A 23,067-nucleotide genomic window follows, 5' to 3' on the forward strand; every position below is an offset into this window, starting at 1 on the left:
ATTGTTAGATTGGCCACTGGAGGGAGCTCTTGCATTTCTTTTTAACAAGAAAATTATACTATTTGACTAAATACATACTGGCAACCCACTCCAGTACTCTTGCCTGGAGAATCCTATGGATGGAGGAACCTGGTAGCTTACAGTCCATGGGGTCGCAAAGAGTCGGACACAACTGGGCAATTTCACTTTCACTTTATACACAATAGGAAACTGGTATTGGAAGAAATTTTATTTTTCATATTTTCATCAGTTCTTTTAATTTTTTATTGATTTTCCTTTTCCCTCCTCTCTTTCCAGATTTGTTGTTGCTGTTGTTCAGTCGCTAGGTCGTGTTTGACTTTTTGTGACCCCATGGACTGCAGCATGCCAGGCGCTTCTGTTTCCCACTGTCTCCCAGAGTTTGCTCAAATTCTTTCCAGCTTTATTGTGAGTTTTATCCACAATCCCATCTATCCTCTCCTCTTTGTTGGGTTGGCCTTCAGGCGTATCTATCAATCCCAGGCTCAACATGGACTAGTTCCACCATCTTTCTTGAATTTTTTTGTCTTAAACCACAGTAGCCAAGTTCAGAAAGTCAAAGTATTTCTCAGAAACCAGCTAACGGTTTTTATGTTCTATGTGGTTAAACCTAAAACCTCAAAGCAAGGTAACATTTCAGCTTTCTTGGAGTGAATGATTTTGCACATAGAGAAGAGAGTAACCAGTTCCTTTGTAGATAGACCACTGCATATTGTATCATCTTTTAATGCGGTCCAGTGGTTAAGATTCTGCACTTCCACTGAAGGGGACCCAAGTTCCATTATTGGTCAGTGAGCTAAGATCTTACATGCCACACGGTCAAAAATAAATGTATAAAAATGTAATATTAAAAATAGCAAATAACAAATAAACTAATCTCATTATGGGTAACTGAAACAAAGATTTGTTTTTATGCTTTTGCCAGATTTCTTGAGTGTGCCAGCTAAACCTGATGTTATTCACTGCCTAATTCTGTAAAAATCTACTGTTACTGCTGGATTAATTTAGTCTGTGTAAGACTGTTTATCTGACTGAATTTGGATGATCCAGATTTTCACAGTTATTGGACTCCATTAGGAAATTTTTCCTTTTGGGTCTCCAAATCTCCTATTACCACTACATAATTTTTTCATTTTATGGGAAATAGGGTAGGCTGTGGATAGTATTTTTAAAGTGCTTAAGCAAGGTATAAGATTTTGGGGTCCTTTTTCAGAAGATGAGTTATAGTAAGGAGAGAAAACATGTGATATATATAAATTCCCTATTTCTTTCTTTGCTTATAAATTACGCTTGCTTGCTTTTTAAAAACTTTCCATAAATTTTTAGGGAGAAAAATGTTCCTCTATGACCCAAATGATATAACCGTTGTGGAGAGATGTCCTTGAGCATCCACAACATCAAGGATTCTATTTTTGGGGGTGGAAATAAATGAAATTGATGAGAACACTTTTCACTACTCCCCTGGAATGTTCTCCTGATTATATCCTCATAGACTCAGTCCCTCTTTTGTCTGTCCCCAACCTGGGGGACCCACAGGGATAACCAGACAATTGGAAAATTCCACTTTAAAGTTGAAAGATGGAGTAATGTGAGAACTACCTGGACATTACTTGGCATCAGACTTGCTGGAGAAGAAAGAATGAAACTTTTTGAAGTCTTCCAATTTCCAGCTCATGTTATCAAAATTATCTAAGATTAGAGAAATGGGCTTCTCATATTTCAGCAGTCCTAAACTATTTCCGCAGTTTATCTTAAAATACAACTAAATTTTTTAAAGCAGTACAGGGGGCATCAATGTAAAAGGTGACCAGTTTAAGGTGTCCATTAAGCAAAAACTGTGGTGTACCAGGCAGAAAGCTAAAAAGGGATAGTGTTTGGTGTGTGTTAGTCACTCAGTCATGTCTGACTCTTTGGGACCCCATGGACCGTATGGACTGTAGCTTTCCAGGTTCCTTTGTCCATGGAATTCTCCAGGCAAGACTACTGGAGTGGGTTGCCATTTCCTTCTTCAGGGGATCTTCCTGACCCCGAACTCGAACCTGGCTCTCCTGCACTGTAGGCAGATTCTTTACTGTCTGAGCCACCAGGGAAGTCCTGGTGTTTGGGGAGCCCTTAGAGAAATCTTAGAGATTATAATCTCTTGTGCTTTGGCAGTTAAAGAAGCAGCCATGAGACTTAGCTCCACAGTCCATGAGTGGCAGGACCAGAAATTTCTTCTAGTCTCTTGATTTTGAGGCTCTTGGTTGTTCTTCCATCTGAAAGTTTTCTCTCAGTGTCAAAAGTCTGTGTTGGGGGATATAGGAGATACTCATAAAGATAATAGCAGCTAATACTTATTGATTCAAATTTAAAAAAGTGTATGTAACTTGCATCATTTGGGTTCTCTGGCAGGCACTGAGACAGAATCAGATATGCAAGAGGTGTATTGTTGGTGACCTTTGTAAGAATAAAAGTGGGAGGAAGCAGAATTGGGCAGAGACTGTCTCAGACTGGGATGCAGTCCTGCCAAAGTTTTAGTCAATCCAGTGGGGAGCTCCTGATGAAAGCTGCCCATCTGGTGGAAATGATAGGGTTCTAGTATTTCTTCTATACTCAGTCATCGGCTGGAGGGTACCCAGTGAGAGCATGGCCTCAGCTCAAAATCTGGGGTAAGTCCACGGTTCTGCAGCTGGAGGTGGTCAGTTAACCACCCTTACTGGGGCTAAATAGCAAGTTCTTCATTGTTGTTGGTTCTTTTCCTTGGCTGTACTGCTTAGCATGTGGGATTGTAGTTCCCCAATCAGGGATCAAACCTGTGCCCCCTGCATTGGAAGCATGGAGTCTTAACCCTTGGGCCACCAGGGAAGTCCTACAAGTTCTCTGTTGAAGGGTAACCCAAGCAGCACATCTCCAAGGCTGCCATATAACCCAAGTGGCCCCAAAGATCTGTTTTTCTGGAGTTACCTTCAATATCCAAATAAAGTGACCTAAGCCCTGGTTCCCTCAATTATGAAAAGTTTAAAATCTTTCTTAATATTTTTAGAGTCCCAGGCAGGCTGGCATTTAAAACTAAATGTTACACACCAGTGGTTTAAAGCTGACTATCCCACTATAGGAGATTTCTCACTGATACTCCATACCTTTATTATTGCAACCTGCTGTCTTTTTTTTTTTTTTTTTAAGATTTTCTTTTTTGAAGTGGACCATGGTGACTGCAGCCATGAAATTAAAAGACGCTTACTCCTTGGAAGGAAAGTTATGACCAACCTAGGTAGCATATTCAAAAGCAGAGACATTACTTTGCCAACAAAGGTTCGTCTAGTCAAGGCTATGGTTTTTCCTGTGGTCATGTATGGATGTGAGAGTTGGACTGTGAACAAGGCTGAGTGCCGAAGAACTGATGCTTTTGAACTGTGGTGTTGGAGAAGACTCTTGAGAGTCCCTTGGACTGCAAGGAGATCCAACCAGTCCATTCTGAAGGAGATCAGCCCTGGGATTTCTTTGGAAGGAATGATGCTAAAGCTGAAACTCCAATACTTTGGCCACCTCATGCGAAGAGTTGACTCATTGGAAAAGACTCTGATGCTGGGAGGGATTGGGGGCAGGAGGAGAAGGGGACAACAGAGGATGAGATGGCTGGATGGCATCACTGACTCCATGGATGTGAGTCTCAGTGAACTCCGGGAGTTGGTGATGGACAGGGAGGCCTGGTGTGCTGCGATTCATGGGGTCGCATAGAGTCGGACACGACTGAGCGACTGATCTGATCTGATCTGATTTCCTAAAAGTCTTTATTGAATTTGTTACAATATTGCTTCTGCTTTATGTTTGTTTGTTTGTTTGTTTGTTTTTTTGGCTGCAAGGTATGTGGGATCGTGGCTCCCTAACCAAGGATTGAATCCGCACCCCCTGCATTGGAAAGCAAAATCTTAACCACTGGACTGCCAAGGAATTCCCCCTGCTGTTATTTTTACAGCAGGCTTTGACTCCCATCTCCTTTGGCCTCTCTTTTTGCTGTTCTAGGATTCCCAACACCCTCCCTGCCTGTCAGAGGTTAATTTCTGTTTCCTTATTATTTGGGGGAAATTTAGCTGACTTTCACTTTAACTTCCATTCCATAAAAACCCCTAGCTAGTCTTGCCCTAATCAAAAGCCCCATACCAGAGACATCTGCTTTGAGATATGTTCTGACGGTTTTAATATGGTAGAAGTGATTGCTGGCATCTCTCTTTTTAAGTAACATGTTTTTTCCTGTTAATGATTTCCCTTGACATTTCTCCTCTCACATGAATAGATTGTGATACTAGTTCCCTTTTCTGGAGGAAGTTCAGGTTGTCTACTCAGACAGTGAAGGGAAGCTGATGGTAGGTGGTTGGGCCTACTTGGTCCCACACGCTACACAGAAGGCCTCATTCCCTGGAGATAGAAGTACCAGCAAATTTTCCTTTTTGTTGTTGCTTTTTTTTTTTGTAAAACAAATTCCTTATGAAAACAGTCTGCTTGAAGCAGTAAAGTGAAATAGCATATTTAAAGGATGAGATTTTTTAAATTATATAGCAAATTTTATAGTATTATAAATTTTGTATAGTATTATCTGACACCTTTCCCTCTAATCCTTTGCCAGTTTGTCTCAGTTCACAATCTCATTCACAGATCTTGACTTGATTACTCATTTGTGATTCACTTACCTCCCTAAAATACAGGGTCAAACCCCAGCCTGGAAACTTGGTGCAAAATGCCTCAGGTGATCTTTTAGCCGGGTAACTGCCTAGGAGCTCATTAACTCCTTGTAAGGAAGCTTGCCAGAAAAGGCAATGGCAACCCACTCCAGTACTCGCCTGGAAAATCCCATGGACAGGGATGGAGGAGCCTGGTGGGCTGCAGTCCATGGGGTCACGAAGAGTCAGACACGACTGAGTGACTTCACTTTCACTTTTCACTTTCATGCATTGGAGAAGGAAATGGCAACCCACTCCAGTGTTCTTGCCTGGGATTCCCCAGGGACAGTGGAGCCTGGTGGCCTGCCATCTATGGGGTCGCACAGAGTTGGACACGACTGAAGTGACTTAGCAGCAGCAGCAGCAAGGAAGCTTGCTTGTTTTCCCTCTCACCTAATTTCATCCTCTCTATACCAGCAAAAAAAGCCCAAAAAACAAATTGACCATATTATCCCCTGGAGGAGAAAATGGAAACCAACTCCAGTATTCATGTCCTGGAAATCCCAAGGATAGAGGAACCTGTTAGGCTACAGTACATGGGGTCGCCAGTCAGATATGACTGAGCAACCAAACAATAACAACGTAGAGGACTGTCCCCACATAAGTGGTGACCAACTGTTGCAGAAAGTGACTGACTGAAAGAGGGCACATGTCCGTCCCTCCCCGGTGAGGAAGTCTCATTTTTTCCACAGGAAATCGGGATGTGACACAGGGTGACCTGACAAACGCATTGAGTGAAGCTGACTGTATCAATCGCTGACTTCGGGTTTATAGTACACCTTCAGTTCTTTCTTATTTTTCAGATGAAATATGTTATAAACACTCTCATTACATCTACCCCATAGGATGCACACATCCTACTTTAGAAAGCATTGCAACAGAGAGCCTGGGGAGAGGATGTCATTTCACTAAGGGTAGGTAGTAAGGGAAATGACAGGGTATTAAGTAAGGTGGTGGTCTTCTGTGACTTATGCTTTGAAAGGATCATTCTGGCTGTCATGAATGGTAAAGAATCAAGAGAAAAGTTGAGAAAAAGAAGCAGAAGAGAAAAGAGGATGCTACTGAGGTGGCCTATGAAGGAGACAATGATGGCCCAGACTATGGAATTAAAATACAGATAAAGAAAACTGGTTAGTTGGACTTTTGGTTTCATTTCTCCAACCTGTTTCTTCAGTCCTGGAAACATCTCTCTGCATGCATGAGATGTGAAATACATTCTGTTGTGAAGAAAGTGAGCAGAGGTAAATGGTGGGGGGAGGTTAGGGCTGGCAGTGGGGACTTTCTATGCATCAAGATCTATGCTGGGTCTGTTTCTCAAACACTCCTGGAGGAGGAACCTGGTGTACAGGGAGGTCAAAAGTGCACTTGAACCATGGTCATACATTTAATAAATGGTGGGCTTCTGATCTTAACCCAGATAGCTCAGAAGCCACAATCTTATCTCTTTTCACAGTAGCCTTTGAGGGCTTTGTCATATCACCATCAGCAGCTGTTAGCTGCCCAAATATCATACCTGTTTGGTCTATCAAGTGGACCTCAAATATACAAAGCTGATAGTCTCTATCCACTCCCAACTTCTAAAGACTCCACACTGCCCAAGTTTCCTGAACTCTAGAATAACTTATCCTATATCTGGGTCTCTGTAACTTCTTGAGGCTTTATAAAATTTAAACATATATAGTTTTAGGGTATGGAAAAGAGTTGGGACATTTATGGTCCCTTGGATATATGTCTTATTGGAATGGTATTGCCCTTGAGGATTAGGAAATAAATTGCATTGCATATAAGTCTTGTAAGTCAGTGTTGTTATAAGGTATGTTGTCAAATTTTCTGTGAAGTTATTTTTAGTCTCCAAAGAGCCCTTTAAAGAGCTTCCATGTATTTATCTCAATTACACCTTGTTTGAGATGAAAGCAAATGAATAAGGATACATGAGAATTACTGTTAAACATGTAATAGTTGAGGCACATATTCATGACATTAAAAAAAATCAAGACTTTTTTCTGATCAATGGTCCATTTATTGATAGCATTGTCTTTTTAAAAATTTTTAAAAATTAATTCTTATGGAGTATAGCTGCTGATAGCATTGTCTTAACAAAGAAAATATTTCAAAGTACAGAGTATAGATGTCAATACTGCTTTGAATTAATATTTGCTTAGACCATATATGTATATATATAAATGATAATATATATGTCATAGCTAACTTAGTCAAAACATGTAGTCTTTGGGTATTAGTGATACACTGACCACTTTAGCAGTAAGATGCAAGGGAACTGGGTCAAACACTTAGATTATGGAACATTTAGATTTTTCGGGGGAGTTACATGAAAGGAGCTAAGAGTCTTACGACTAGTTAAGACGCTGTTTGGGATCGCCACTGGGCAGCACTTAAAATCATCTGCAATGTAAGGAGTGACAACATTTGAGAAACTAGACAGGGGTTAAATTCTGGCCTGACATCCTCTCTTATGCAGTGCTTGAAACGTCCTCTTTAAGAGGGTTTCCAAGCCCTGCAGAGGCTCACTGGGCACTATCCATGCCTCCACTAACAGGATTCACTGCTTCCTCTAGCACTTGGTGACTTAATACACTCTTCATGAGAGCTGGTGTGGTGATTGATAATCACAATATTCACAAACTTGGAAACAAGTTAAACTGACAGTGAAATTCACATTTATCTAAAATGGGTTTTCAGAAGGATCTTGGTGACTTTCTTGTCAGATCTTGGAAAACTGAGGCTTGTTAAGAACGGTACTGAAGGAATTTTTATATTCTGTGGGAAAAGGTTAGACACTGGTTGGTCTCTAAAGTGCCTTTCCATTGTTAAGATTCTATGATTCCAGGTATCCTGTATATTTAATTAAAAACAGTTTAGAATATCCACAAATGATTTAAATGTTTCCTTCTTATCCGTTGGAGAGGCCAAGTTAACATCCTGTCACAATAAAACAAGGATGCATCCCCAGAACAAAACATGTTGATCATGTGCAATATTTCTTACTGTGCTGAGAAGCTGCAGTGACCAAGATTAAAGCTGTATAACACACACTCAAAAAAGAAAAAAGAAAAAAAACAAGGATGTTGCATCACCCTCAGTCCTTGAAGTGACAACAGCCTGAAGATAATGAATAAAAGATGTTACCAGGGTTAGACTACATGGAGTAGCCAATTAACTCCTCCTGCTTTGAGGAGGTCTATTGTCCTCCTACCTGTAACAACTGCAATTAGGAAATGATTCAAAACCTAGTTCCACAGTATATTAGGCATGGTGGCAGATTCAGGGAAATAAACTGTGCCCCCTGCCCTCAAGGAGCTGACAATCTTGTTGGAGAATTAAAATGAACAAGTGAAAAAATAGTTAGAAAGCAATGAAGTGCTCACCTGTATGGTGTTGAACACCAGTGAAATAGGAGTCTTAAAAAAATCCAAGTGGAAAGATTCTGTTGCCGAGGCAGGATGAAAATGACCCTTGAAGACTGGATCAAGGGAGTATGTGTGAGGGGAAGGAGAGATTTCCATGGGCTGTTGGGGGAAGAGTGAGAAAGCTGTAGACCCAGGTGAGGCAGGATGTGACCTGTGTGGTAGAGGGGGTGGACACTGAACCGTGGGAGGATGGTGAGGAGCTGGCTTGACTGAAGCAAAGGGAACAGGAAGGAATGAAGCGGTCAGCGTGGGCAGGCGAGATGGAGTCACACGGCCTCAACACCAGATGGAAGGTTCTGAAAGCCAAGTGCTAGGGGTCTTCAGTGGTGACGCACCCCCACCCCCAAGAGAAATAACGGGCATGAATCTCTCAGATACACTGTATATGAGGCCCACAGGCTGATGCAAATACAGCAGCTTGGCAAGGCCCAGCTCGACTCCAAACTGCTTTGCTTGCCAGCACGCTGCCAGGCTGGGGGCCTGCTGACCTGGGCCTCAGGATATTCTCTGGAGGCCTGGGAAGCCTGCAGCTGCTCTCCCGGGCAGCTGCTGTGTGTGGGCCGTAGCTGTGAGGACATTTGTCCAGATGTGGGTGTTGCTAAGACTGTGGGCTTAAGTATGAGGAAATTCAGAGGTCGGAGGTGGAAGAACAAAGACAAACTATAGCCTCTAACAACTGTTCACATTTGGATTTTGAAAAGCGATTTTCTAGATTTAATTACAATTACACAATAATGTTTTAAATTTTCTAGTCAGATCAACAAGCTTTTGTATTAAGATGCCATCCCTTTCAGGAATTATTTCAGTTAGTTAAAAAGAACCTGTTTTAACACAAGATAGTGGTTGGTGAAGTGGGAGCTCATGTAGTCTTCTTTTGAGAAGGACGTTGAGATCTTTTAACTTTTGGAACTTTCTTGGTTTTTTTATATTTTTTCCCTTTCCTTTGCTTTTTCTTTTGGTTGACCTGTGAGGAGACAGCAAAAACAAACAAACAAACAAACAAACCGGGGGGTTAGTGTTTCTCTATCTTACCATTTTTCCTTCCTTATATTATATTTGGACTCTCCAGACTGTGGTCTTTATTCATCCTCATAACCAGTTTAAAGTTGCATCACTCTCAGAGAGGCTCCTTTTGATTCTATTTCAGTTATTTCGATGAAGAAGCAATAGCCTTCTAACTGGTTTTCTTTTGCCCATTTTCTTGGCTACCCCCACTCCAACCTTGCTTATGACCAACCTCTACCAACTGTGGGGCTTCCCAGGTGGCACAGTGGTAAAGAATCTGCCTGCCAATGCAGGAGATGCAAGAGACCTGGGTTCAGTCTCTGGGTTGGGAAGATCCCCTGGAGTAGGAAGTGGCAACCCACTCCAGTATTCTTGCCTGAAAAATTCCATGGACAGAGGCGCCTGGCGGGCTACAGTCCATGGGGTTGCAAAGAGTCAGACACGACTGAATGACTATTGTTTTCTGAGAGGTTGGATTATCATCCAATTTTTACAGACAAGGAGATGGAGGCTTGGAGTGGGTGACTTGGCCAAAGTTGCACAGCTGGTATGTGCCAGAACTGCTCCTCTGTCAGAGTCCAGAAACAAGTTCCTATCTACATATGCTGTGGCCCTCTTCGAACTTAAGCCCTCAACATTTCAAACAGGATTCCTCTGGCTTTGTCCTGGTCTACTTTTCTACCTCAGTCCCTTCACTCCCTCCACACAAACTCAAGCCATATTAATTAAGGTTCCCTGAGCACAGTGAGCTCTCTTATGATTCTAGTCTTTTTTTTACATGCTGTCCTTACCCTCCCAGTGAACTACTTATCCTTCAAGATCCAAATCAAATCACCTGATATGAAAAGTCTTCCTTAACACCTTCTTGTCCCCACTCCTTTGGCAAAGTTAATTACTCTTTTCTCTATTATCTTCAAGATTCTTGTACATACCTTTATTTTATATTTTCCATGTTGTACTATAATTAATTGTCAGAGAATCTGCTACAGCAGGAAGGGACTTTATCTCATTACCTTTTTTTTGTTGTTGTTTTTTGGCTATGCTATGAGATAGTTCCCTGACCAGGGATTGAACCTGGGCCCTGGCAGTGAAAGTGTTGAGTCCTAACCACTGGACCACCAGGGAATTCCCTATCCTCGCGGTCTACCATTCAATATGTATGTACTATATTGGATAAGAAAGACAAGCTCCCTACCCACATGGAACACACATTCTAGTGGAAGAGACAGACAAGTGATACCATAAGCAGGAATACAATTCCACATTGTAGGGGAAAAAAATGGTAGCACAATAACATTAATGAAAAATGTAACCTTAAAGGCACTCCATAATTCTTTGACTTCCAAAGTTAATTTCTAAAAGAAAGAAAATTTTGTTTCTTTTTCACCCACCTGTTTCTCCCACTCTTTAATCAGTTCTTTTACTTCTGGTAAATCTGGGTTTAGGCAGGCTTCATTCCCATTCTTCATTGTAGCACTACCAAAGAAACAGCAACAAGTTTTTTTTTTTTTTTTTTACTTTTAATGATTCAAATGCTTTCTCTTATCCACAGAATTCAATTCCCCAATTAAAATATATTTGTAGCATCTGGGACTTCGGTCTTTTTCCTGCCTTTTCATTTTTTTAAGTGACTGGGGGGACTTAGATACATTTTTAGGATAGCACATAACCATAAATTTAAAAAATCCAACAGATGTATGCAATGGGAGAACTTATATCTAAAGATAATATTGGTTCTGTTATGCTGGAAAAAGCTATTTATGTTTAAATGAAAACATAAAATAGAAAAGTTGTGAATATATCTACTTTCCTCCCAAACAAGGAAAATGAGCATGAATTTTACTAAATTTTCTAGTAAAACAACTTAAAACATAATAAAATGTTTTCCTAAGACAAGATTAATGGACTGGTTGAATTTTTAAAATTCCATCAGACTCCCCAGGAATAATTTAACGACTTTTTTCTTTGATTTCTGACTAATCTAAGAATAAAAGGAGTCATTCTATACATCATCCTTGATTTAGGCTTCAAAAAAATTTAAAATATGCATATCTTTAACCTAGCCTGGAATTCTAGGCTTCCTGTATCTCAGATGATAAAGAATTCTCCTGCAATGCGGCAGCCCAGGTCAGGAAGATCCCTAGTTCTCCAGTATTCTTGCCTGGAGAAGTTCATGGGCAGAGGAGCCTAGTGGGGTACTGTCCCTGGGGTCACAAAGACTCAGACACGACTGAGTGAATAACACACACATCTTTAACCTACCAATTCTAATCTCTAGAAAAATATTAATATAGGAGAGAATTAAATAATATTGATACAGTAACTATTTTTAATAGCAAAAAAATTGACCTACATTTAGGTTTGGTCATATACATTATGCTACGTGCATATAATAGAATAAAATTTGGTTATTAAAAATGACATTATTAGCAAAAATGATGTTATTACACAAGACTTAATGACATGAAGAAAAGTTCATGATATAGAGCCAATGAAAAAAGCAGCTTACAAAAATGTATATGGTATATGATTTTGTTTTTGTGTACATATATTGTGTATATAAATATATGTATATGTACATATATGTTTTGTATCTATATATGTACACACAAAGCAAAAGTGTGTATATATACCAAGAGAATAACTGGATGGTAGAATTTAGAGAATTTTTAATTTCTTCTTTTGGGTAATTTACATTAAACATTTTCTTCAATGAACACATAATACTTTGGTTATATATCATCCTTGGTTCCTTATCTCTACCAGAAATTGCTTTTTTTTTTTTTTTTTGCTTATTTTTTTAAGAAGAAAAGAAAGAAGTATACCAGATTTACGGAGGGGCAACCATCTGCATTTTAAGTGTCTGAATGGGCAAGTATTCCCAGGGTAGTACTCACATTAAATTTAATGCTGGATATGTGTTGAATGAGTTTTTACTTACATGATTTCAGTTTTCTCACAAGAAGGGCTTGGAGCAAATTGTTTAAGGTCCTTTAAGGATTTTGGATGGATCATCCCTTGGCTGGTGTTGATGCAGGAACAGCGTCCATTCCTTATTGCTGGGACTCCTAAGGGAAAAACAGAGGGTAGAAAACATCAATTGAAATATATGTCTTCATTTTGGTGATCCACCAAAATGATACATTTGACTTAGTAATGATTATTACTATCATCTACTGAGTGTCTTTCAATCATTATCACAAGATTTTGAAGTAGGTGTTATCTCCTTGGTGTTATATCCATGGGATTCTCCAGGCAAGAATACTGAAGTGGGTAGCCATTCCCTTCTCCAAGGGTTCTTCTTACTGGGAGAATCCCATGGACAGAAGAGCCTGGCGGGCTACAGTCCATCGGGTCTCAAAGAGTTGGACATGACTGAGGGACTAACACTTCCACTTGATATCATATTTTACAACCTTAGGAAAAGTGATTTTAAAAATATTCAATAAATGCCTATCATAGGTCAGATACGTGTATACCTAATTCATGTGTGCTATGCAGATCATAGCTTCTCAAACACCTCCCAAAGCCATTTTTAATCTGACCTTAGTGTAATGAAGTTGGTGTTAGTTTCAATAAAAAGGTCTATTTATAGTAACTAATTACCACTAATCCTAATCTTCACTACTGCCTTGGTTTTCAGTAGTGCTTTAAACTTTCAAAAACTCTTTACACTATTTTCATTCCTTAATTTTTTCATTTAGTAGTAGGTAGAAAAAGCATAGTTATACAATCTCCATTTTACAGCTGAGGGAACTGAAGTCTAGAAAAGCTCATTAGAAAGAAAGGAAGGAAGGAAGGAAGGAAGGAAGAAAGAAAGAGTGAAGTTGCAAAAGAGTTGTAAAGTCCGACTCTTTGCAACCCCATGGACTGTAGCCTACCAGGCTCCTCCGTCCATGGGATTTTCCAGGCAAGAATACTGGAGTGGGTTGCCATTTCCTTCTCCAGGGGATCTTCCCCACCCAATGATCGAACCCAGGTCTCCTGCATTTCAGGCAGACGCTTTACCCTCTGAGCCACATTAGAAGCAGAAAAGCTCATTAATTTGCCACAAATAACAAAGGTAGTAAAGGTTGTTCCTGAGGAAAAACCTCTCTGATTATCAGATACTTAATTGGTTAATCACAGACATACTTATCAACAAACTGTCAGGGTGGCAAAAATTATTGAGGAGACAAAGTCTCCCATCTCATTACCAAACAGTTCAACAAACATTTACTGAACACCTACTGCATGCCAGGAATTCACACATGTAGACTGAGAAGATTTGTATTTGACCTGGCAGGTCTACGCAAGATATGAACTTTGGATAACTGCCCACAAGTGACTCACATCACTTTCTGATGCATGCAAAGCAATGCAAGTCAAAAGGCTTTTATAGCAATTTACATCTCTGACTTTACCAACTTAATATAATTTATAATCCCTTACCTTGAACTCCAGTCAGAGTCAGGAAGATGATACCCAAAAAGAGAGGAGCACTTTTCTTCATATTGGTAGGGTGAAATCACTCCTGTGTTTGTTCTAGTGAGTCACTCTTTTATTAGATTTTAAGCCCGAGAAAGTCTTTAGAGAACATGCTCTTTGAAATCATATTTATTTAGGAATCCATTTCCCTCCTAAAATCTGATTGGCTGGTGGTCTTAGCTGATCCAGCTAAACTGGCCACAAACTTAATTGTGCTAGGGGAAACCCTACTCTCCTATCCAAGGGAATTTCTGCATATTTTATTTCTTTCCATTTCACATAAATGGGTAGTTTATAGTAAGAGATGTGAAACCATCAGCATTAGCAGCCTTCAGCACACACAGCGGCTCACCTGGATGAGGGACAAGTTATATAATGAATATAATAAAATTATACAAGAAGGGTTGGAAATGTTTCCAGATGGAAAACATTAAAGTCCAGATAAGTAAAACACTCTTCAAATTTTCTTGCTATTTGTAGAATATCTTTATGTATAACATATGGCCATATTTATTTTTTTTCTAATAATGCCTACCCAACAATCTTAAACTATCAAAATACATTAAAGGCATCTTAACTCAGGGACTAGGTAATTGTCTACTTTGGTAAGTTCATTTTGTTTTTATGTGATTTCTGCTAGGTATTATTATTATTTTTTAATGGTTAGATTAATTAGAATAATGGATTATTTGAAAACAGACAATTGGTACTACATTGAACTTAAAAACCTCTGTGTATCAAAGAAAATAATCAACAGGGTGAAAAAACAACCTATGGAATGGGAGCAAATAATTGCAAATCATACACCTGATAAGGAGTTTATATATATAATAACTTCTACAACAAAATCCAAATAGCCTGACTGAAAAGTGTGCAGACTTGAATAAACATTTCTCTAAAGAAGATAAAAAATGGCCAATAAACACATGTATAAAGCTCGACATTACTAATTGAAAGTGAAAGTGCTAGTTGCTCAGTCCTGTCCGGCTCATTGTGACTCCACGGACTGTAGCCCGCCAGACTCCTCTGTCCATGGAATTCTCCAGGTGAGAATACTGGAGTGGGTAGCCATTCCCTTCTCGGGGGGTTCTTCCTTATCCAGGAATCGAAACCTGGGTCTCCTGCATTTCAGGCAGATTCTTTATCAGGCCACGAGTTATTGTAATATCTAGGAATTTTTAGCACCCCAAGAACCGATTATTGTCCCCTTGAGGGCAACCCTTCCTCCCCCACATTGAGAATGCATGCTGCAGAGTGTGAGGGGAACAGATACCAGCATTTTCTGTTACATGATGCACATGTTGGAACTGGTTTCTAGATGGATTATTATGCTTAAATACAATATTAAGAATTCTTTTTGAAGAAAACTTGTGGTGAACTTTGACACAGCTTATTCATTTGGTTTTGCTTAATTTTGGTAACAACTGTGACATGGGTAGGGTGGAGCTGGGTTCTGGTCCCAGCTTTGCTACTTGAGTATATGTGACAAAGTCTGTGAGCTTCACTTCCCTCAGCTGAGAAAACTGTTACTGATCTCACAGGCTGGTGAAATGAATGGCAACAAGGAATTTCAACTGCAAAATATCACAGAGACAGTGACCATTTTTTTTCTAGCAAAGAAAGTTATGTGGAAACTTTTTAGAATAAAGATCAAGGCCCAGAATGGTCTGCCCATGCCCACCTTCAAGTCTCTGCTTGCATCACTCTCTACTCCATCAGCTCTCCTTTTCTTCCTTCATTTCCTCAGAGGGGCAATGCTCCTTTCCTATCACACGGCTTTTACTCATGCTGTTCCCTGCCTGGCATGTGTACCTAATCTACCTCCCTACCCTACTGCTTACCCACCTTAGATTCTCAGATTGGCATTTCCCCCGGGGAGACTTCCCTGATCTCCAGACTTGGTCGGGTCCCCCACCATGCCATTTCATGGCACTACGTGCCTCTTCTCATTCAAATGCCATGCAAGGCAATGTTATTAATACGTTATCAGCCATCTTATGCTTAACATCTCTCTTCCCGCATGGCATTAGTGGTAAAGAACCGGCTTGCCAATGCAGGAGACTAAAACAGGCAGGTTCAAATCCTGGGTCAGGAAGATCCCCTGGAGGAAGGCATAGCAGCCCACTCCAGTATTCTTGACAGGAGAATCTAATGGACAGATGAGCCTGGACTCCAGTCCATAGCGTCTCAAAGAGTCAGACACCACTGAAGCGATTTAACATGCACCACCACTAGAACAAGGAAGGCTTGCGAGGGCCCACACCTGAGTGCGGTGTCGAGCACAGTGCCCGTAGGCATTCAGTTAACCAGCGCGCAGCTGCGAAGGAACCTGAGAGCAAACTGAGGCTCTGGCCCTGGCTGCGTACTGCGCCTGCCTGCGAGGTGCAGCCGGGCTCTACAAGCGTGAGCGCACTGCGCATGCCCAGCCATTCAGCTTCCAGAACCTTCTGTGGGGAAGCATCTTGCGCCGTTCGTGGCCGTGTTGGGTGTTTCTGCTACCTCCGCTGCTCCCTGCCGAGAGGCCCGTCGAGAGGAAAGGTAGTGGTCGTGCGCCTCGGATCTCTGCCCTGTCCCCGATTGTGTCCCCCTCTTCCAACCCGAGGCGGCCGCGCTTCCCCGGCGGACGCCGGGAGTGGGGTCGGGTTTGCAGCTTCAGCGCGTGGCTTCGGCTGAGGCCGCAGGGAACGTTGGCCTCGGAGGGGCCTGGTCATGGGGCGAAAGCCTAGGAGGGTCGTTCGGCCTTGGGCCTTGGTGACTGGGACAGAAGACTTCTGAACAAGAGGAGGGGGCGTTGGGGTCAGTGAGGAGTCACTCGATGCCATGTCGTATTTTTTTATCCGGAGGTGATAAACTTTCTCCGGGGCTTTAACGTGTTTGGCCTGAGGGCTGGACTCCCCGCCCTCAGAGTAGGCCCGTACCTCCCTTGTTTCCCAGGCCTCCTGTGGGAAATTGTCCCGAAAATTTTGTAAGAAAACATGTTTCTGACCGAAAAACCCCAGCGAAGCGGCATTTATGGCTCGATGGGGTATTTAGGAGAAACAGAAACCCAGAAGAGGACCTTTCTGGCAGTTCTCACAGCCTTGGGAAGGGAGCCAAGGATTTTCAAAGCCTTCGAAACCAATAGATAATTCCCAGTTTCCCTTTGGATAGAGTTTTAACCTCTTTTGAGTCGGAAAAAACCTCCAGTTCCTGTCCCCGGGGGGAGGAGGGTGCAGGGGGAACCAAGTGCTGTGTCAGCCTCCCGAGCAGAGCAGCGTTTTGTCTTCACATGTGCTTGCCCGCCTCCCACTTCCGCCTGTTTGGTTATGGGGTCAGTGTGGTCTGTTTAATTATATGCCCAGTGTGACCGTGCCGGAGTGAAAATCTGAGTCTTCCCTTTTACTTTGAAAGCAGAAGCAAGTTTCTCTCATAGTGAAACTCCCAGGCCTTTTTGCATTTCTCGCAGTGTGGACTTCCCCTCCTCTCAGCAGCTATTAAAGGATGCTTACTTGAAAAGAGTTTATTTCTTGAAAGTCTCTGCAGCCCCTACTTAGCGTTCTGATTTTTCCTTTCTTCCCTATGCAGGGAGTCATTCCTTTTAAAATATTATAGTATGCCTGCAAGCACATCTTAGTCGGTGGGGGCTGTGGTGGGATTCAAGTCCTGTCTGCATTCTCAGGTTAACAGAAAGGAACACGTTCTTCCTTTAATGATCTTAACATCTGGCCTCCTGTTTATATGTTTTATCTAAAGTTTACGGACTGGATTAAATATGTGAATAAATTGTCTTGAGATGGAATGTAAGTGCATCATTTAAAGGACAGCTGCAGATGAATGCTGGCAATAACATAACATTTTTGCTCTATGACTTTTGGCAAGTCAGCTTATAGTCTGCTGAAACATAACCACAGTGGTTGAAGCTGCTGTGTGACTTGAAAAAAAGTTATCCTGAAAAGGAAGAAAATATCTTTGTTTAAAATAACCATATTTCTTTGAAGTGATTGACATTAAGATTGCTTATCTAAGTAACTTTAGAAGAGGAAAACAGTCCGTGTTCTTGGAAACCCTTTGTTTGCTGTTCATCGTTTATTTCATCAAGCTTTTATGATTATTCTAGGACATAAATATGAACAATAATCTCTGCCCTTAAAGAACTCAGTTTAGTGAAAGAAAGCAGCATATAAACTAGCAATTACTGCAGAAGTGGTACGATAAAGCGTTGTACACAAGTTATTGGAAGTGCAGAGAAGGTCACAACTTTGGCTCATGGCTTCAAATCACAGTTGTTTAAATTAGGTCTGGAAGAGAGCTTTGGTTGGAATTAGTTACTCAGAGAAGGTGGGAGGCATGAAAAAGTATGCTAAGTTTTAGAAACTGGAAAAACTTCAAGAACTTTGATAAGGGTGAAGGGTAGAGTGATAACAGGGGAGTGGCGAGCAATGAGGCTAGAAATGTAGCAGGATCTAGAGGATGAAGGCCCTTGTAAATCCTTGTGGTGAGGACAAGTTGAAGGATTTTACCAAGGAAGTGACATGAGAACATTCACAAACACATGCACACACACATACACCTATGTCTACATCTGACTCTTGTCACTAAACAATCATTTTACGTAAACATTTCCCAGTATCTATGTAGTTTATACGATTTAAAATGCTTCCTTTTATTTGTAGTCTGTTTATTCTCCGTGCTGGACTGAGCAGTTTCTGTTGTTTCTGTAATCAGTTCAGTCACGTCCAACTCTTTGCGACCTCATGGACTGCAGCACGCCAGGCTCCCCTGTCGATCACCAACTCCTGGAGCTTGCTCAAACTCATGTCCATTAAGTCGGTGATGCCATCCAACCATCTCATCCTCTGTCATCCCCTTCTCCTGCCTTCAATCTTTCCCACCATCAGGGTCTTTTCCAATGAGTTAATTCTTTGCATCAGGTGGCCAAAGTATTGGAGTTTCAGCGTCAGTCCTTTCAATGAATATTCAGGACTGATTTCCTTTAGGGTTGACTGGCTTGATCTCCTTGTTGTCCAAGGGACTCTCAAGAATCTTCTCCAACACCACAGTTCAAAGGCATCAATTCTTCAGCATTCAGCTTTCTTTATGGTCCAACTCTCACATCCATACATGGCTAGTGGAAAAACCTTTTGACTGTACAGACTTTTGTCAGCAAAGTAATGTCTCTGCTTTTTAATATGCTGTCTAGGTTGGTCATAGCTTTTCTTCCAAGGAGCAAGCGTCTTTTAATTTCATGGCTGCAGTCACCATCTGCAGTGGTTTTGGAGTCCAAGAAAATAAAGTCTGTCACTGTTTGCATTGTTTCCCCATCTATTTGCCATAAAGTGATGGGACCAGATGCCATGATCTTAGTTTTCTGAATGTTGAGTTTTAAACCAGCTTTTTTACTCTCTTCTTTCACCTTCAGCAAGAGGCTGTTCAATTCCTCTTTGCTTTCTGCCATAAGGGTGGTATCATCTGCATATCTGAGGTAATTGCTATTTCTCCCTCTAGTCTTGATTCCAGCTTGTGCTTCTTCCAGCTCAGCATTTTGCATGATATACTCTGCATGTAAGTTAAATAAGCAGGGTGACAATATACAGCCTTGACATACTTCTTTCCCAATTTGGAACCAGTCTGTTATGCCATGTCTGGTTCTAACTGTTGCTTCTTGACCTGCATACAGATTTCTCAGGAGGCAGGTAAAGTGGTCTGGTATTCCCATCTCTTGAAGAATTTTCAAGAGATGTTTGTTGTGATCCACACAGTCAAAGGCTTTAGCGTAGTCAGTAAAGTGGAAGAAGATATAATAGGGGTACTCTTATTTTTTTCAGAGATTTTACTTTCTTGGGATATTTTCTTTCTTTAGAAGCTTAGACACAAAGATTAAAAACATTTTTATATCTTTTGAAACAATCTGACAGTAAGACTGGACTGATTTTGTAATATCTTCATTAGTGTGTAGATATACCAGTTTCCCAATTCCCTTGTCATTTCATTTACTTTTGTTAGTTTAATGTATGAAACTCAAGATCAGAGCTTATTTCAGTTTTTTTTTTTTTTTTAACTTACTGACATTTTAGTTTGTGTTGGCTTAATTTCTGCATCATCTATATTGTGAGGAACAGTTGTCAAGTGGAGTCAGGATATTAACATTATAAATGTATGTCATTTCTTTACAGACTTTGAATAGGAAGATCTAATCCATTTGTAGTTAAAATACTTGCTTTTTATATTTTGTTGCCTTCATTTCTTGCATAATTTTTTCAAAGTGTGACATGTTATATGAGCTGAATTGTGTCCCTGAAAATTCATATGTTGAAGTTCTAACTGCCAGTACCTCAGAATGTGACTTTATTTAGAGATAGGATCTTTAAAGAGATAATTAATTTAAAATGGGATCATTAGGATGGTTCCTAAACCATTATGACTAGTGTCCTTATTAGAAGAGATGAGGATGCAGAGAGGTACAGGAAAGACCACGTGAAGAAGACACGAGGAGGAGATGGCCATCAGCAAGCTAAGGAGAGAAATTTCAGAAGAAGCCAACCCTACTGACTCCTTGGTCTTGGACTTCCAGTATCCAGATTTGTGAGAAAATAAATTTCTATTGCTTAAGCTGCTCAGTGTGTGATCTTTTGTTATGACAGCTTTGGCTGAATAATACAACATACATTCTGGAGAGGAAAAAAAAAAAAAAAAATATATATATATATAGAAGAGTGTACCGGTATGGCTCAGTGAATTTTAACCGAGTGTCAGTAGCATGACAGTACCCTTCCCAGCTTCCCCAAAGGTAACTTGTATCTTAGGTGAGTTTTGTCTATTTTTGAACTATATAAATGGCATTATATGATATGTTTTTAGTTCCTTATTTCTGTCTCTAAATATTATATTTTTGAGATTCATTCATGTTATGTGTGGAGGAGTTTGTTCATTTTATTTTTTATAGTATTCTGTTGTATGACTTACAATGGGGTGTACATCCAGTTGACGGACATTTTGATTGTTTCCCATTTGGTGTTATGAGTGTTCTTGTGTGCATCTTTTGGTCCACACGTATATGCATTTCTCTTGAGTGCATCATTGGGAGTGGAATTGCTAGTTCATAGTGTGTATATATATTCAGTTTAAGAAGTCATACCAATTTATGCTTCCACTGTTAGTGAGTGAATGAGAGTTTCATTGACCCTCCATCCTCATATATATTTCATCAGGCTCAATGTTTTTTTCTTAGTTTTTATGCTTTTAATGATCTAGAAGTTTTTCATTATTATAAAATACTGATTTTTATTTCTATAAAATAGAGATTGTCCATAATTGATTGTTTCAAACTATGAATTATTGCCTGATATAGTGTGAATTTAAGTTACTTGATCTCTAAATTAATACCTAACTTTCCCACTGAAGTTTGTTAGTGATTTTTCTCTGTTGCAATCAGCGACTAGGGCTAGAGTCATCTGAAGGCTTTACTGGACTGGATGTCCAAAATGACATCACAGGTCTTATCCGTGTAACTTCTTTCTTCAGCGGTATAGTCCTGGCTGTTAAATGGCTCCTGAAGACTCCTCCATGTGGCTTGCCTCTCCAGCACTATAGTTTAGGTGGTGGTGACTCCACTGCTCCTCCTCTCTCTTCTTCACTATATAATCACTTTTGCCAGTGTTCTCTGTTTTGTCATAGTTTCAGTTCATTGTCTAGTGTCCTTTCTCTTTGGTCTGAAGGACTCCCTTTAGCATTTCTTGTCAGGCGAGTCTAATAGCAGTGAACTCCCTTAGTTTCTGTTATCTGGAAATGCTTTTATTTCTCCTTCATTCTTAAAAGATAGTTTTGCCAGATTTAGAATTTTTGATTGACAGAATTTTTTTTCTTTCAGAATTTAAAATACATCACCTCTCAGCATTCTGGTCTCCATGGCTTTTGATGAGAAGTTGACTATTAATCTTATTAACGATACTTTGTATATGATGAATCACTTCTCAGTGCTTTCAAGATTCTCTCTCATTGGTGAGAATTTGATTATTATCTATCTCTTTCAGTTTATCCTGCTTGAAGTGCACTGAACTTCTTGGATGTGTAGACTCGTGTGTTCTGCTAGATTTGGGAAATTTTTGGTCATTATTTCTGCAAATATTCTTTCTATCCCTTTCTCTTTTCTCCTTCTGGGACTTGCATTGTATTACTTTATTTTATGGTATTCCATAGGTCCCTTAGGCTCTGTTCACTTTTTTCCATACTTTTTTTTTCTTGCTCCTCAGATGCAGTAATTTCAATTGACTTACTTTCAAATTTGCTAAGTCTTTCTTCTGCTGGCTCAAAAATGCTGATAAACCCCTCTAGTGAATTTTTCATTTCAGTTTTTTACTTTTCAGCTCCAGAATTTGTATTTGGCTCCTTTTTGTAATTTCTGTCTCTATTGATACACTCATTTTCTTCACACAGCATTTTTCCCAGTTTCCTTTTATTCTTTGTACATGATTTCCTTTAGCTCTTTGAGCATATTTTAAGGTGGTTGATTTAACATCTTTGTCTAGTAAGTCCCATGAATGTCTGGGTTTCTTCAGGAATGGTTTTTCGTCAGTTCTTCCTTTTTGAAAGGGCTGTACTTTTGTGTTTCTTTGTATGCCTTTCTTGTTGAAAACTAGACATTCTGAGTATAGTAGGAACTCTGAAAATCTAATTCTCTCACTTGATGACTGAAACCATCCATTTGTTTCTTTACCAAGTATTTTTGCAAAGTGGGTATTCTTTGTTATATGTAGTCACTGAAATTTGTTTACTTGTGTTGTGGTCAACTAGTGACCTGACATGACTTTATAAATGTAGGTCAAGACAAGTAGAATGACATACAAAGTCTGCTCATGTATGTTAGGATAAATTTTATCCAAAATGAATTTCAGGAAGTTATCTTAGAGATCTGAATTAAAGTTGAATTCCAGATATTACTTTTGAATTTCTTTTCTCAAAATGAGATTAGATTGCATCCTTTGCAATATATACTAAATTTATATGGGAAATAAGTGAATATTTTCTTTTGCATGTCAGTGCCCATAACCACAGAGAAGGCAATGGCACCCCACTCCAGTACTCTTGCCTGAAAAATCCCATGGACGGAGGAGCCTGGTAGGCTGTGGTCCATGGGGTCGCTAAGAGTCGGACACGACTGAGCAACTTCACTTTCACTTTTCACTTTCATGCATTGGAGAAGGAAATGGCAACTCACTCCAGTGTTCTTGCCTGGAGAATCCCAGGGGTGGGGGATCCTGATGGGCTGACATCTCTGGGGTCGCACAGAGTTGGATACTACTGAAGTGACTTAGCAGCAGCCCGTAACCTAAAACCATTCCCTTTTGATTCCATCACTTGTTGGTACCTCAAGTCAGAATCTAAGTGGTATAATTTTGAAAATGTTCTTGGTTTACACCTTGCAGGCTCAAGAGGATCTGGAAGTCTTGAAATAGAGGAAGTAGCAGATGTGACAA

General features: G+C 40.2%; 1 protein-coding gene and 1 non-coding gene across 2 annotated transcripts; both read right to left on the bottom strand.

Moving 5' to 3' along the window:
* Positions 1 to 8,828: 8,828 nt before the first annotated feature.
* Positions 8,829 to 13,735, bottom strand: CXCL9 (C-X-C motif chemokine ligand 9). Its single transcript, XM_005909109.3, has 4 exons — positions 13,580 to 13,735; positions 12,090 to 12,216; positions 10,540 to 10,624; positions 8,829 to 9,107 (listed from the first exon to the last, which is right to left on the bottom strand). The coding sequence occupies exons 1-4, from the start codon at positions 13,638 to 13,640 to the stop codon at positions 9,003 to 9,005; spliced, it is 378 nt and encodes a 125-aa protein (XP_005909171.1). The 5' UTR covers positions 13,641 to 13,735; the 3' UTR covers positions 8,829 to 9,002.
* Positions 10,202 to 10,273, bottom strand: TRNAE-UUC (transfer RNA glutamic acid (anticodon UUC)). The gene has a single exon. It is a non-coding gene; the product is annotated as a tRNA-Glu (tRNA).
* Positions 13,736 to 23,067: the final 9,332 nt, after the last annotated feature.

Source organism: Bos mutus, chromosome 6 (assembly GCF_027580195.1).
Source record: "Bos mutus isolate GX-2022 chromosome 6, NWIPB_WYAK_1.1, whole genome shotgun sequence".
In the NCBI taxonomy this organism is placed as follows: Eukaryota; Metazoa; Chordata; class Mammalia; order Artiodactyla; family Bovidae; genus Bos; species Bos mutus.

Coding starts and splice junctions, on each gene's coding strand:
- CXCL9 (XM_005909109.3), bottom strand. CDS start 13,640: ATGAAGAAAAGTGCTCCTCTCTTTTTGGGTATCATCTTCCTGACTCTG. Junction 10,625..12,089: donor TGTGAGAAAACTGAAATCAT/GTAAGTAAAAAC, acceptor TTTCTTTGGTAG/TGCTACAATGAAGAATGGGA. Junction 9,108..10,539: donor TTAAAGAGTGGGAGAAACAG/GTGGGTGAAAAA, acceptor GTCTCCTCACAG/GTCAACCAAAAGAAAAAGCA.